Source organism: Anastrepha obliqua, chromosome 1 (genome assembly GCF_027943255.1).
Source record: "Anastrepha obliqua isolate idAnaObli1 chromosome 1, idAnaObli1_1.0, whole genome shotgun sequence".
In the NCBI taxonomy this organism is placed as follows: Eukaryota; Metazoa; Arthropoda; class Insecta; order Diptera; family Tephritidae; genus Anastrepha; species Anastrepha obliqua.
In genome coordinates this window covers 139,340,012-139,355,002 of record NC_072892.1, presented here as the reverse complement: position 1 = coordinate 139,355,002, position 14,991 = coordinate 139,340,012, and the positions used below count along the sequence as shown (strand labels likewise).

Genomic DNA, 14,991 nt, shown 5'->3' with positions numbered 1-14,991 from the left:
GAAAAAAAATTTTTAAAAACTCATTTAATGCCGGAGGGGGGAAAAACGTCAGCTGAACAGGAGAACTTGTAAAATAAATTAAAAAGTAAAACTACTTACTGTATGCCGATTGAAATTTTTTTTACGTCATTTTGGACACATATAAAAATATAATAATGATGGTCAGCTGCGTTTATAGCGGTGGGAAGACCGTCAGCCGAAGCAAGAATGTATCACTGCGTTCAGCTGCCGTATTTTCCCCCCTCTACGGCGCAGCTGACTATTTTTTTTTTATTCTACTAAATTTCAACAATACATGAAAAAAATTTCAGCCGGTATAAAATGAATTGGTAGACTTTTTTTTCGACACGTTTCGTACCCTACCACAATCACACTAACCGCGAGTGCGCCAGCTGACGTTCACTTTCGTTATTCATGAAAGCTAAATCACAAGTATAGTCAAGAATTTTGCGATATAAAAACGCAGTCCAAAATCGACCCTTGGCTCCCGGACCATTAGTTCGGACCTTGCTCTCCAAAACGGTTCAAAGAGAATAATCTTTCAGTTTCGCGTCTGGTGAATTTCAAATCCATTGTGTGGACGTTATGAAGCTCGGAACGTGGTTTTTTAGCCATTCTTGATTCACTCCAGCTTTTTGAGACGGTCCCGAGTCCTGCTGAAACGTCCATGATCTGTCACCGAAATGTTTGTCTGCTTCAAAGCAACCTCCAGAATACTTTGCCGTTAATATTTCGTATTTACCTGGACTCCAGACTCGATGAAAACGATTGGAGCCCATCTGTGGTTACAGCGGCCCAAACCGATGACTGAAATTCTCTTATGAATCGTCATTCAAATAAACCCTATTGTTTTGGGAGTTTACGAATTGCTCAATTTGAAACATTTTCTCGTCAGGAAACACAATGTTCGGAAATTTACCGCTTTCGTCCAAGCGAAGCAACTCTGTTGCTCGCCCAAGTCTGACTTGTTGCTGCTTTGGTGTGAGATCATGCGCCGTTTGGATCTTCTAAGGCTTGATTTTGAGATCATTTTTCAGTATGCGGCGGATACTACGGTGAGATGCTTTCAGTACTTTCGCCATTTGATTGGCACTTCGTCGGTGGTTTCGCGCAAGTCGCTTCTTCACTTTTTGAACCATTTCACGTGACGTTGCAGGCTTTTGATGACCACCGCCATGACGTTTCACGATGCTACCAGTATCATTGTAACGAGCAAGAACTTTATTTGCTTTAAAGCCAGTTCCCTTATTAAACTCAGAATAGTTCTGAGTTGGATTGAGCGTATGTGCCTTTCGTCCGGTTGTAGTGGGTCGAGATGTCTCAACCTTCTCCGCCCTGTAGCATCACATTCAAGGCGAAGGTGTATTGGAGTCTCCTAGGATTGGTCGTAGAAGCGACAAGAGTTTCTCATATAACTTTTGATGATTCTGAAGATGAAAAATATACATTCCGGAATTACTTACTTAGTCAGGCAATATCTGCTCCCAAACTTGTAATATGGGTTTTCCAATAACAGGTGTTAGGCGTTAAACTGGAGAGATTATTAACGACTTTTTATGGCCGGAATTGGATAGTATTGATCTGGACAACGCTTATTTTCAACAAGACGGCGCTACGTGCCACACAAGCAACAAAACTATTGATCTTTCTCGGGAAAAGTTTCCGGACCGTGCTATCTCTCGAAGAGGTGATCACAATTGGCCACCGAGATCTTGTGATTTAACACCTTGTGACTTTTTTCTTTGGGGTCACGTAAAAGAGCCAACAGCCCAGGGTCGACTCAAGACCTCCATGATGGAATTCGTAAGGCTATCGAGGACATAGGGCAGCCACTTCGCAATTCGGTTATGGAAACTTATTAATAATTTATTAATTACTGCGCCAATTTTTGGCTTCAGGGGGAATTTTTTCTCTGAATAATCGTTTAATTTCTGATCAAATTTTTAGATGTCTGCACAACTTTTAATTATCGAATATCCGCTTGAAAAATTACGTGAAAAGTATATTACGTGCAAATAAATGTTCAATAAATTAAGTGAAGTTCCTTAGAATGGTCTTCAATCCTGAGCTCCAACGTTACGCCAATATTTCCGACATCATCCACCACATTTGATTATTGCTCATTTACTCCCTTAGTGTCCTTATCCAAAAGGGGAGATTATAATAGGGTGATTATTGCTGAACTTCCTCGTCATGAAATCAATCGTTTTTGACGTTTATACTTAAATACTTTATAAAGTTGCCTTATCTGGTCGAGCCTTCTCCAGTTTGTGGAATACGTCTTTATATACTACTACAGATGTTTTACTACTGTTTTATGCTGCGTCTGAGCTGCAAATTGGTACGGGAAACTTTTTTATGGCGAAACTGGGCTCTTAGGCATCAAATTGCAATGCCCGTCCTAACGTAGGGCGCAGAAGCTTGGGGCGTCCCTTGGAGTGTTTGAGAGAAAGATTCTGCGGAAGATTTTTGGAAATTTGCACGTTGGCAACGGCGAGCGTCGCAGGCGATGGAACAATGAGCGGTATGAGCTTTACGATGACATAGACTTAGCGCAGCGAATAAAGATCCAGCAGCTACGTTGGCTGGGTCATGTCGTCCGAATGGATACAAATACTCCGGGCCTGAAAGTATTCGATGCAGTATAGGCTGGTGGTAGCAGCTGTACGTTGGAAAGATCAGGTGGATAAGAACCTGGCTTCACTCAGTGTGTCCAACTGATGCCGGTTTGCACGAGAAAGAAATGACTGGCGCACTCTGTTTAACTCGAACGGTTATCGCGCCAATCAAGAAGAAGATGAAAAATGTTGGACAACCATAACGAGAATTGGATCCGGGTGGTCCGAATGGTGGTCACTTAGAAATCACTTGGCTACAACAGCCGCCGATTGGTTTAATAGTGCATTTGGCTAACCTTTTTTTTTTATATAATTGTATAATAGTATAGTCCAGGTTTCAAACTTAATACAAAAATTAGAAAAATCTGCCAAACTTTTCAACCCCATTCGACAATTTGTTTTTTTTTTTTTGTTGCCAGAAAGAAATGGTACGCAGTTTAATATCTTAGTACAATAAAGTGCAACTTTGAAGTGCCCCAAAAATCACGCTGGTTTTTGTAATTTTTTCCATGAAGGCTCATTTCCCGAGGCGATTCGTAAGCCTTTTTATCCGACAATTCATCCTTCGGTTGGGGCAGCGAAGCGTCGTGTTGCCAAACGGTTGCACAAACTACTAAGCAACAGTGCATCGCTTGTTTTCTCCTCCTTGCAATAACTTCAAGTTATAGGCCATTACCTTTGATAGTTTACTCTCTTCTCGGCGCACCCAACCGCAAAGGCCACTAAAGTCCATCGCTAGCAGGTAACACTTGGGGCAAAAACTAAGACACATATGTTGCTGGTGACATTTCAGGTAATTGGACGACCGTCTCAGCGTCCATCGGTCGCCTAGAACTAGTGGCACGCAGTGGACGAAGCTTCAAACCTGCCAAAATCCTGCTATCAGAACAGTCACGGAATATGTCTTGATGTCCCGACTACATCTAAACAGCGAGGCTACTATTCTAGTTAAAAAACATAATATGATGCTTAGCAAACAATTGCTATTGAGATGGAGAAGGAACCAACACTACAAGCGTCATTTACTGGGGCTCAGGCATCTTCCAGTCATGTCATCAGATATCTCTTCGACCTGACTGACGAGATCCACCACCGTCCGGCACCCACTGGACGCCCAAGTATATAAAAAAATAAACAAATAATTGGTGCGTGCACTTCTGTTAGGTGTTTGGCCGAGCTCCTCCTCCTATTTGGGGCGTGCGTCTTGATATTGTTCCCCAAATAGAGGAACCTACAGTTTTAAGCCGACTCAGAACGGCAGATATTTTTTTTTTTTTTGTTTTATGAAGAGATTTTTCATGGCAGAAGTACACTCGGAAGTTTGCCATTGCCTGTCGGAAGGCGACCGCTATTAGAAAAAACGTGTTCTCTTATTTGATGCTCATGCACGGAGTAAGCTCTGGTCCACCGTTAGGTCCCTGTCGAACCCGACGAAACACAACGACAAGGTGGCGATCACCTTCAACGGTTGTACTTCGTCGGACCCGAAGAGATGCGCGAGCTACTTTAGCCGGCTGTTTACACTGCATCCTCCGGGCGACAGAACCAAACGTCGTGTTACCAGAAGGCTGCACAAACTGACGAACGACAGTGCGCCACTTACTTTCTCCGGTGATGAGGTTCAGGGGGCCATCAACAAGTCGAAATCATCGAAAGCCATTGGCCCTGACGGACTTAACGCGCTGATGCTGAAGCATCTGGGACCCCTGGGAGTAGGATACCTCACAAGGGTCTTCAATTTGTCTCTGGCCACTCTCATCATCCCTGACAAGTGGAAAGCAGGGAGAGTGGTCCCACTATTGAAACCTGGGAAACCCGCCAACCTAGGGGAGTCTTATCGGCCGATAACTCTCCTTTCCCCAGTAGTGAAGACACTTGAAGCCCTCCTACTCCCACTCTTTACGACACACCTGGCCCCAGCCCCACATCAGTACGGATTCCGACGAGTGCACAGCACCACCACAGCACTCACCGCCATAAACGCCCAGATAAATCGCGGGCTTAACCAAAACCGCCCCTGCGAGAGGACTGTCCTAGTAGCGTTGGACCTAAAGAAGGCTTTCGATACAGTCAGCCATTCCACGCTACTAGATGATATTTATCAGTCGACACTCCCGCCAGGGCTGAAGAGGTGGTCCGCGAACTACCTGAGCGGTCGGCACTCGTCAGTGATTTTTCGAGATCAAACATCAAAGCAGAGGAAGATTAAGCAAGGTGTACCGCAGGGTGGTGTCCTTTCTCCCTTGCTTTTCAACTTCTACATCTCGAAGCTCCCCCAATCACCAGCGGGAGTTTCCCTGATCTCATACCCTGACGACTGCACGATAATGGCGTCGGGCAATGACATTGATGGCCTGTGTTCCAAAGTGAAGAACTACCTCACCGACCTTTCTCGCTTTTTCACTGCGAGGAATCTCCAACTTTCCCCCACCAAGTCCACGGCGACCCTTTTCACCACCTGGACAAAGGAGGTCAAGCTGACCCTTAAGGTAAAAGTCGACGACACACCAATTCCGACTGTGAATAACCCCAAAATTTTGGGTGTAACCTTTGACAGCTTGCTCTCCTTCTCTGCGCATACAACCGCAATTGCCACTAAAGTCCAAAATCGCAACAAGGTCCTCAAATCGCTGGCCGGCAGCACTTGGGGCAAAGACAAAGAACTGTTGCTTTCGACATTTAAGGCAATTGGCCGGCCGGTTCTAAACTATGCTGCGCCTGTCTGGTCGCCTGGTACTAGTGATTCGCAGTGGACAAAGCTTCAGACATGTCAGAATACCGCCATTCGGACAGCGACCGGGTGCCTCCTGATGTCACCCATACAACAAACTGCTCAGCTAGCAGTTCCTGCTGGGATGTTACCGCAGGTTTCACCCCTGCAGACACCTGCTTGAGCCTGAGCCGCCTCCCAGGCACGTCAGGAGACACCTCTTAGACTACGCTGACGAGATCCAGGACAAAACTGACCGCAACCTACTGGACCGGACAGTATTTAGACAGTCAATAAACGACATCCACCGGGAGACCGTTACCACCTTCATGAACTCCCGTCCTGTGAATGCCGTAATCGGAGTCCAACCACCACCTATTGCAGACGAAGAGCTCCAGCTTCCCCGTGAGACGCGTGTAACACTGGCACAACTACGTTCTGGATACTGTAGCAGGTTAATCTCCTACATATCCAGAATCGACCCCGACATACCAAACACATGTCCGGGATGTGAAGGTACCCCGCACGACACTAACCACCTCTTCACATGCCCCTCAAACCGACTCATCTAACCCCCCTCTCCCTCTGGACCCAACCTGTCGAAACTGCATGTTTCCTGGGCCTACCCCTAGATGAGCTAGACGAAGACGACCGATGATATGCCTACACAGACAGGGCTACCTATGCTGTTAAAACAACAACAACAGCTGCAGCTGCTTCGTGAGACCCGCGTCCCCTTAGGTTAAACGCTTACCTACCCAGAATCAACCCCGACATGCTCAATATATATCCGGCATGTGAAGTTACCCCCTATGGCACTAACCACCTATTCACGCGCACTCTTAAACCCACTCATCTAACCCTCCTCTCTTTTTGAACTCAGCCCGTCGAAACAGCATGTTTCCGGAGTCTACCGTTAGATGAGATTGACGATGACGACAGCAAACATGTCTTTGTTGTTGTAGCATATATTCGTACTGGGAATGCTGCTGAAGGGACAGTCCTTGGCCGGATTTAAATCCGAGTCGTTCCGGTTAGGTAGAACCGACTGTCATGGGAACGACGACCGGAGACGTCGCCGTGCCCGGCAGCGCTTGATAAACTGCTACAACAACAACTACCGGTCAGAACTAACATAATTAATTAATTTATTTCACTGCTCTTAAATTCGATTCTAATTTTCATCAAGCATCTGTTTCCGTTTTTTGGCAAACCCCTGCACATGGTCATGGATCTGCTATTTTTATCCCTCTAAAAAACAAATCACACTAAATAGCAAAGCAATTAAATAATGACGTACCGTCGAACTTGCATCTCTCAACCCTGAAGCCAAGTAAATACCCATTGGCCGTGAAATCGCAACGGCTGCAATGCACTATAAATGCCACCCACTCGGCGGTGCAGTGTTCAATTGAATTTTGGTCGATTAGTTGTCAGGACGTGCCTACGTTGGACGCAAGTGACAAAGTGCCAGAAGCAATAGCAAACGAGCGGTAATCAATTTAGTCGGTCGAAAAGGTGGAATTGTTGGATCCCGAACAAGCTGAGTTTTTTTTGCGAGTTTTATATTTCTAAAAACAAAATAGCAGGTGAATATTTTGAAATATACATACATACATACATGCACGTGCAATGGAAAATATAATAAATTTTAATTATCACTTCAAGCATGCGTGATTCACGACTGCCCAAGTACGAATCGGATGCCTTCGACAATGTCGAATATGAGCTCCGCATGACATACACCCTCGAGACCGATCGACGCATTATGAGTTTCGTCGAGTCACGTTGGGGCATCGAAGTAACCGGCGGTACTGATCAATTCGAGCCGCTGACCATTATTAATGTGACACCCACTGGTATGGCGCACAGTGAGGGCATGCGTGTTGGTGATGAAATTACGCAAATCAACGATACACCGGCGTTGAATCTGACTTTCAACGAGGCACTGGAATTGTTTCGGAAAAATAGGCGTTACGTGCGGGTTTATGTGCGAGGGTAAGAGCGCAAAACGAAGCAGATTACGTAGAGAAACGTTTAAATGTGTTTATTTTTGTAATTATTTGCATTTCAGCGATGTTGACGACGATGGTGAAGAAGACTGGACATGCCACTTCTGGTTTAAGCCACGTAAGTTTAATGAAATATGTCTACATGAAAATTATTACAATGATTTTATTCATTTGTTTCTCTTTTCTTACTTGCAGGCAAACCTTGGCGCCGCGATTTCACTCCTATCCAATGGGAGTTCCCATGGAACGATCGTCGCAAGCCGATCTACCGCGAATCCAATTGCTTCATGGTGCCCAGCAAGATGGAAGAAAAGATACGTCAACGCCGTGCCGCCACCTCTGCGGTGCACAAGAAGGAGGAGCTGGCGCCACACACCCGCTCGCTAACACCATCACCACGACCCAAAAACCAGCCTGGCGAGAACTTAATGGAGACTATGTTCAAGAAGTAGTCTACAGAAGTGCGCACGCACAGATTTAAATAAAAGTTGCATGAATTAACCGATGGTCACAGCGGTGAAACGCGATAGCAATGAGTGCCGAAAATTGTGTGTTCAATTTTGCAAACAGAAAACAAAAATATACAATGGCAAATTGAAAAATTCGCAAGGTATATAACGCCGACAGTTTTTCATTCCAGTTCCAGAAACAAGTAAAAAGATGAAAGCGTTTGTATGTCCTGCCACATACTCGAATAATGACTCACCATAGAGAAAATAGAGAAAAATAAACAAAAAAAATGTTATAAACGACTTGTTTTAAAGCTGGCAAAGAATTTGCAAAACTTTATAAAAATGTGTTAAAATAATAAAAAAAAAATTAGCATTAACTTTCAATTTAGCACATTTTGTTTTTTAATTGCAGTGATAGCAAATAGTTTACTAATTTTACTAAGATTTCGTGTCTGTGCAAAATAAATAGTTTCGTATAGCGAAATTTCCACACACTTCCTTTATACATTTAAGCATAAGCGCGATTTTTAATGAATACAAATCTGCGTGTAAGCGAAGCTTTTTATAGTTTCCATTAGCTTAGCAAATTTTGTTTCAGAAAAAACGGCAAAAACTTTCAAATGAGTGCAGCTCAAACCCATTTAATATATATGTAAGTACATATATGCACATAAGCATACATACATACATACTATATGTACATATACGCCTATACTTATATGTACATATGTACTCATTCTATTCTATTTCTTTTTTATTTTTGTTTTTTATTGTTTTTCAAATTTTATTTAAATCAGACAAATGTGCTAAAAATAAAAAAGTACAAAGAAGTTGTCTTTTTCATGTTTATAAATAAATCACTGAAATACAAATCGTATGCCAATTTTATTTTCTTATCGAACTTTTTTGTGTACGAAATTTAAATGTGAACAGTACATTGAAATGGAAGCAAGCGCGCCAATGTCATTAACAAATACAAAAAAAAAAAAAACCAATAAAGCAAAATAATGAAAATGACTTTGGCTTGATTATTGCATAAACTACTGATTTTAGAATTTTATGTATGTACATATTCGATTTCTTTTGCCAGTAAATTACTACAATTTCAAGTAAATAAGCTCCAAGCTATTTAATTATTTCTAAATTGTTTTTTAATATGCTTAGATAATAAGTTAAAATGCTTTATTCTTGTTTTTTGTTTGCTAAAAAAATTCTGGAAAACCCGAGTAACCCAAATACACATATTTTATACTATTGGAATATTTGAATGCGCAAAATATTTAAATGGCATAAATGAAACTACATCAAAGCCAAATGATTTTAGTTGTTGACCAAAAGCAGGCATTTAAATTTTTCTAACAATATAGTTTTCACCAGTTAAATGTATTCCATTTATTTTGTATTCCGAGTTATTTTTACTTTACTTGTTTATTCTAACAATTCTCTTGCGATTACTGTTTTTCGTGTTGATGTTGTTGTTGATGATATTTTGATTGCAATTGTAATTGCTATTTACGTTTTTCGAATTATTGATAGATTGGCTTTCTGGTAGTGTACGCTTTTGCTTATAGCTAATTGTGTGAATTGTGGCTGGATATTATTCGCGATGTAACAGTACAAAGATAGCTAAAATCGATAATATTGCCCACTGCAAGGGAAATGAAACATTATAATTGATTCGAATATATATTTTAATTTACATTACCTTCACTTTGGGATACTCATTCATAAATATCGTTATTATGCCCACATAAGGTAAGAACCCTCTAGCCCGCCCAACAATGTCCTTTTTCGTTAGCCAGAGTTGACCTGGAGCGTAAAGACCCCGATCATCGACGTTGTTGTTGTCACCCTTGGTGAGGAATTTCACTGAACCGTCTTCTCTAAAGCGTTAAAATTAGAATATTGTAATGGCGCCACTAATAATTAAAATTTCGTGGGATGCATGCCAAATATGCATACATTCGCACAAGAACATATAATAATACTATTTATTTAATTTACTTCTCATGCAGCTTAATGACGCGATGCACTATAGGTATATCCCTTCCCTCCACTTTGAACACAACAATTTCTCCAACACGCACTGGTTCCTCCTTATAGTTGGTAAGGAATAGCAAATCTCCACGATGGAAAGCCGGCTCCATACTACCACTGAGCACCACCACAATCGGCGATTCACTACCAGTCACTACCATTAATCCCTTCCAGATCATCAAGGCGGATGAAACGATCATCGCGAAACTTAGTATTTGATATAATGACTAAAAACATTTGGAAAGAGCATTTAAACAAATAAATGTTATTAAATGCATATAAGTGCCAAGTGCATACGTGTAATCGAACTCATCCCCCCGTCACACCCCTTTGGAGTGAAATAAACAGCCCAGCACAAAATACTGTAACTTACCTGCCGTTTGTTCATTCTGTTGAAATCGCGCAGCATTTCATCAAACTGCAATATCTCCCCCAGCCCCATTTTATTAGTCTATAAATTTGCAGGTCTTCTATTAACTTAAGATATGATAAATAAAATAATTCTACAAGCTCCTGAGTTTTTAACTGCTGACGATTTTTTCCCAATCGGTGAAGTTTTTGTGTGGCCGCTACCACGAAGTCGGCTACTGTCAAACAACGCCGCGCGGACGCCTATTGAACACGTCAGTTTGCTTGAACAGGGTTGCAACTAAACTGAAAACGGAAATCGCTAACGTAATGAATCAGCTTATATATCAGAGAAGCAATTCTTAAAGTCAACTATTTCAATATCTTAGAAAATGTTTATCATTAGAACGCACAAAAACAATACTTAACTTCTATTATTTAATCAAAAGCAATCAAAAGGTGCCATAGCTCTGCATAACATAAATATCAGCTGGAAACCGCAAATTTCCTCTATTAAAGTATTTGTAACTGACTTACCGAATTGTTTTGCTATCACTGTCTTAATAACAATTTTATCGCGCATAGAGAGATTTAAAAACATAATTTTTTGAACAGCTTTTCTCATTGCATCCATATCTACCACGTTTGCAATTGCTTTCGTGCATCTAATGTGCTCATGCCATTTTAAAAATCAAATTTTAAGACAGTAAGTTGCCCAGAAATTTTGTAGATGTTAAGACACATTTAGTAGTAGATGTATGCAGATGTAGAGTTATGGTTAGCATCTAAAACTTCCACTTGCGGCATACTCAAACAAATTAGGATAATTTCATTAAAAAAAAAGAAGTTGTCTGTAAAGTCGGTTTACTGACGATAGTTTAACGTGATAACGTCATAAGAAAATACTGATTGGATGGTTGCATTTTTCAAAAGAAAATTTTAGTTTTATTTGTTTGATAGATATTTTGTATGGATATAGAGAATGAGTTAACATTAACATAACATAATATACTTTAACATAACATAACATAACATAACATAACATAACATAACATAACATAACATAACATAACATAACATAACATAACATAACATAACATAACATAACATAACATAACATAACATAACATAACATAACATAACATAACATAACATAACATAACATGCTGTTCCAGCAAGGTAACGACGCATGAGCAAGATAACGACGCATTTTTTGGTGCGTGCAGCCGGCTACATAGAATTATAAGACGTTATCACGTCAAAAAATAATAATAACATTCAAACAACAGGTATTATTAACAAACTTGGTTTTATTTTAAATTCTTCAAGTAAATCAAATTAATAATAATCAATAAGAAGGCATATGCAAATACAAATACGTGAATTTATATATGTACATATGCGCATATACATACACATATACGCTCACTTAAGTAGGAGAGAGCAAGATGTCGAACGTTGCCGTTCGTTTGCTTTGTTTGCTTTGTTGTTCGTTCCGTGCTCTCGCTTGCAGTTCATTCAAGGTAACGGCAATGAGCAAGGTAACGACAAATGAGCAAGGTAACGACACATTTTTTCGTGCGTGCAGCCTGTTAAATCGAATTATAAGACGTTATCACGTCAAAAAAGTTGTGTTCTATTTATTGTTTTGCATTTACTGATTTCATCAGAAAGTTATCATTCTCGTAGTTATCGAGTCTATGTTATCAAAACGATCCGAACTTACAAACAGTCAATGCTTGTCACTTCAGGGAATGTTTGTCTCGGTTACTTGGAAACCATTTATTTACTCTGCTAGAGTTTATGTTGCCCCGAGCGGTAGCTGGTTTGTTGGCCAGGGTATGCTCTGTCAAATCTCTGCCTGTCTGTATCCGATATCTTTCGCTAATAAAAAAATTCCGATATCTGCTGTTATGCAAAAATTTATATCAAGTACTATTTTATTTATACAGTAAATATCAACGCGTAGCCAATCGATTAATCGGATAATCTCGGATAATCCGAAAATAAATTAAGGGATTACATACAGTTAGAATTGTAAAAAATGGACTTTTTTTATATATTTTTCATATATCTAAGAACACACACAGAAAATGTAATATCGTTCCGGTGAATATTTTCGAAGTTACACATAAATTTAAAAAAGCGTTTACCTATGTAAAGTGCTTTTCCAACTTTAAACGCGCTTATCTCAAAATGGTGTTTTCAAAATCGGTGACCAACATTACTCGAAAACGGTTAAATCGATAGGTCTCAAATTTTAACACGAGCTTCTTAAATATGTTTTTTAGTAATTGATCGTAGATTTTTTCTCACCAATAATTTTTTTTTATAAACAATGTATAGCCGTAATTTGGGTCAAAAATCGATTTTGTTGTTTTTTTTTTTTTTTGAGAAACCGCCATTTTGTCAAACAAAATTTGTTTTCTTATTCCTTCGTGTAAATACTAGATTTAACATTACTTTAACGAAATCTGTTTGGTTTTTTAATTTCATAGGATCCAGTACAGAGATGTAGCGGGCACCGCAAAACGTCTTTTTTGAGAGGAGTTCCCGGAGATCAGCTATAGCTCATTTCCAAATAAATATTTTGACTAATACTAAGTCTTAAAATACAGTTCAAAGATAACATAATATGTTAACAAATTTTTAGATCAATAAATTTATAAGTTTTCTGGCAATACTGCTGTTTCCGTGACGCCGCAATCTGACGACGGATTCTTATAGAACTCGACAAAAGAAAACGAAATGAAGAAGCAAAATTTTTTGATATCTCGCTTAGTTTTCAAGTAATTTAATGTTAAAGTTCTCTAATTTAGCGCAAAGTTGGTGTTGCCATACACCTGAAATAAAAACGAAGTTCGTATGCAGAGATGTTCAGTAGAAGGTTCATTGTAAAACTGCAGTATTTTTTGCTCTAATTTTAAATTGAGAAATAATTTTGAAAATAAAAACATACAACTCATTCAAACTTAAAAACAATGATATTAAGCGTATCTCAAAAAAAGTAATTAAAATTAAATTAATTAACACAGTATTTTTGCGTAGAACTCCTTTTTGCGTGGGTGGCCTTCGGCCGCGCTTCAAAAAAATAACCCTCATCAGTCCAACTCCGGCTACGCAATCCACAGTATTTTTGCGTAGAACTTCTTTCCGAGTTAAAACCATTGAACCCAAAATTAAAACATCATATGCATGTATGTATGTAGTAAGGAGGCACAATAACCCCCACCACCAAAATTAACACTAAACTTAAATACTTCATTTTTGTTCATATTTTGGTTCATATTTTTGTTTTATTTGCAGGCATCCGGCAACACCAACTGTTGTCATTCCAATCTTCTTCTTATTCGCGTTTAAAATTGGAAAGTGACTGCATGGACAAATACATTTGCATTTTATTTTAATAAAAATAATTCGATTATATGTATAAAAACAAGTAAAAATTTTAGTGAAGTGCTAAAAAATATATAGTGTAATAGGCAAATTATAGTGAAGTTCCAAAGGGCATTTTGAGACCTTTTTTATCCAATATCTCGAAAACTAAGCGAAATATAAAAAAAAAATACCAGTCTAACGGTTAGACTTGATAGAAGTGAAACCTTCCGTAAAACAAACTGAGAGAGAATAAGACGAAAGCAGCATTAGGAGCGGGATAATTATAGGTTCATTATAATATTGCTATAAAGTTCATATTTTATTTTCTTCATTTTATTATTATTCATCCTCAATGTTTTCAATTTCAACAAATGATACGAGTGGCTTATGATAGATAAAATATGATACAAATGCTTTGGTTTCGATGTTGTCAAAAAAAATACCCAAACGGACCGAAGAAACAGACTTACAAATTTCTTCCATTTTCGTCTACTTGTATTCATATAAAAATTTATGTCTCTTCCCACCAAAGCTAAATGTATTAGTATATTTCTGCTTGTATTTATTCAAGGCCGAAATCCCGGCCGTACTGCAATACCGGGCCAACCCGTGGCAGAGGTGGAGCAAGCCCCTAAAACACTCCGCCCATTCCCAAAAATCAGTTTAAGATTTGTTGTCCTCCGATGGAGGATCTATCAGATGTTAAGCTGATAAACACACTACCTAGTCAATACATTTTAAATAATAAACCTAATAAAACTCTTGAGAATTACACGCTCACAAAAATTATTTATATCAACATATAATATAACGCTTCGTAACTAAATAACTTTTAGGCCAGCGACAACAGCATGGCACGGTAGCCGAGCGACTAGCAATGTGAGCTTCCGATCCAAAATGCTTGGTTCGAATCACAAGAAAAAATAAAAGTTATTTTTATTTAGTTCGTCGCTACTTTTATATCAACATATAATATAACGCTTCGTAGCCAAGTTGGTCGCTTTTTTCGTTTCACTTTTCCTCAAATCACTCCCAACGATTCTAAAGAAGTTTTCACTTCAAAAATTTTATTTCTTCATTTCGTTTTCTTTTGTCGAGTTCTATAAGAATCCGTCGTCAGATTGCGGCGCCACGGAAACAGCAGAATCCCCAGTTTTCTCAGAAAAAAACTCTGGAAAATTCGCTTTTTTCGGCCTTCTAACTGTATACAACAGCAATAACAACAGCAACTTAAAAAAACTCTCATGTAACTGTTGACTTTTACTTTTTACAATTCCGCTTTTAAGTTATATCTCGTGGCGACCACTTGTAAAGAAAAATATGTTGAATAAAATTTTGCTGACCGTGTACACTGTGATATATTTACACCAAACACATTGCATATTGTGAATGAGTTGTTCTGGTCGCTAATTTCATGTGCCTTGGTCGCAATTTCG

At 39.3% G+C, this 14,991-nt stretch overlaps 2 protein-coding genes and 1 pseudogene across 2 annotated transcripts; 1 reads left to right on the top strand and 2 right to left on the bottom strand.

Moving 5' to 3' along the window:
* Nucleotides 1-6,763: 6,763 nt before the first annotated feature.
* On the top strand, nucleotides 6,764-8,101 carry LOC129253265 (uncharacterized). Its single transcript, XM_054891565.1, has 4 exons — nucleotides 6,764-6,917; nucleotides 6,997-7,326; nucleotides 7,403-7,458; nucleotides 7,536-8,101. The coding sequence occupies exons 2-4, from the start codon at nucleotides 6,998-7,000 to the stop codon at nucleotides 7,790-7,792; spliced, it is 642 nt and encodes a 213-aa protein (XP_054747540.1). The 5' UTR covers nucleotides 6,764-6,917; nucleotide 6,997; the 3' UTR covers nucleotides 7,793-8,101.
* A 557-nt stretch (nucleotides 8,102-8,658) lies between these two features.
* On the bottom strand, nucleotides 8,659-10,434 carry LOC129236317 (signal peptidase complex catalytic subunit SEC11A). The gene is made up of 4 exons (XM_054870634.1): nucleotides 10,203-10,434; nucleotides 9,797-10,056; nucleotides 9,498-9,675; nucleotides 8,659-9,440 (listed from the first exon to the last, which is right to left on the bottom strand). Exons 1-4 carry the CDS (start codon nucleotides 10,269-10,271, stop codon nucleotides 9,390-9,392), a joined length of 558 nt encoding a protein of 185 aa, XP_054726609.1. The 5' UTR covers nucleotides 10,272-10,434; the 3' UTR covers nucleotides 8,659-9,389.
* Nucleotides 10,435-14,117: 3,683 nt separating this feature from the next.
* Nucleotides 14,118-14,301, bottom strand: LOC129236540 (U2 spliceosomal RNA; annotated as a pseudogene).
* Between the last annotated feature and the right edge of the window lie 690 nt (nucleotides 14,302-14,991).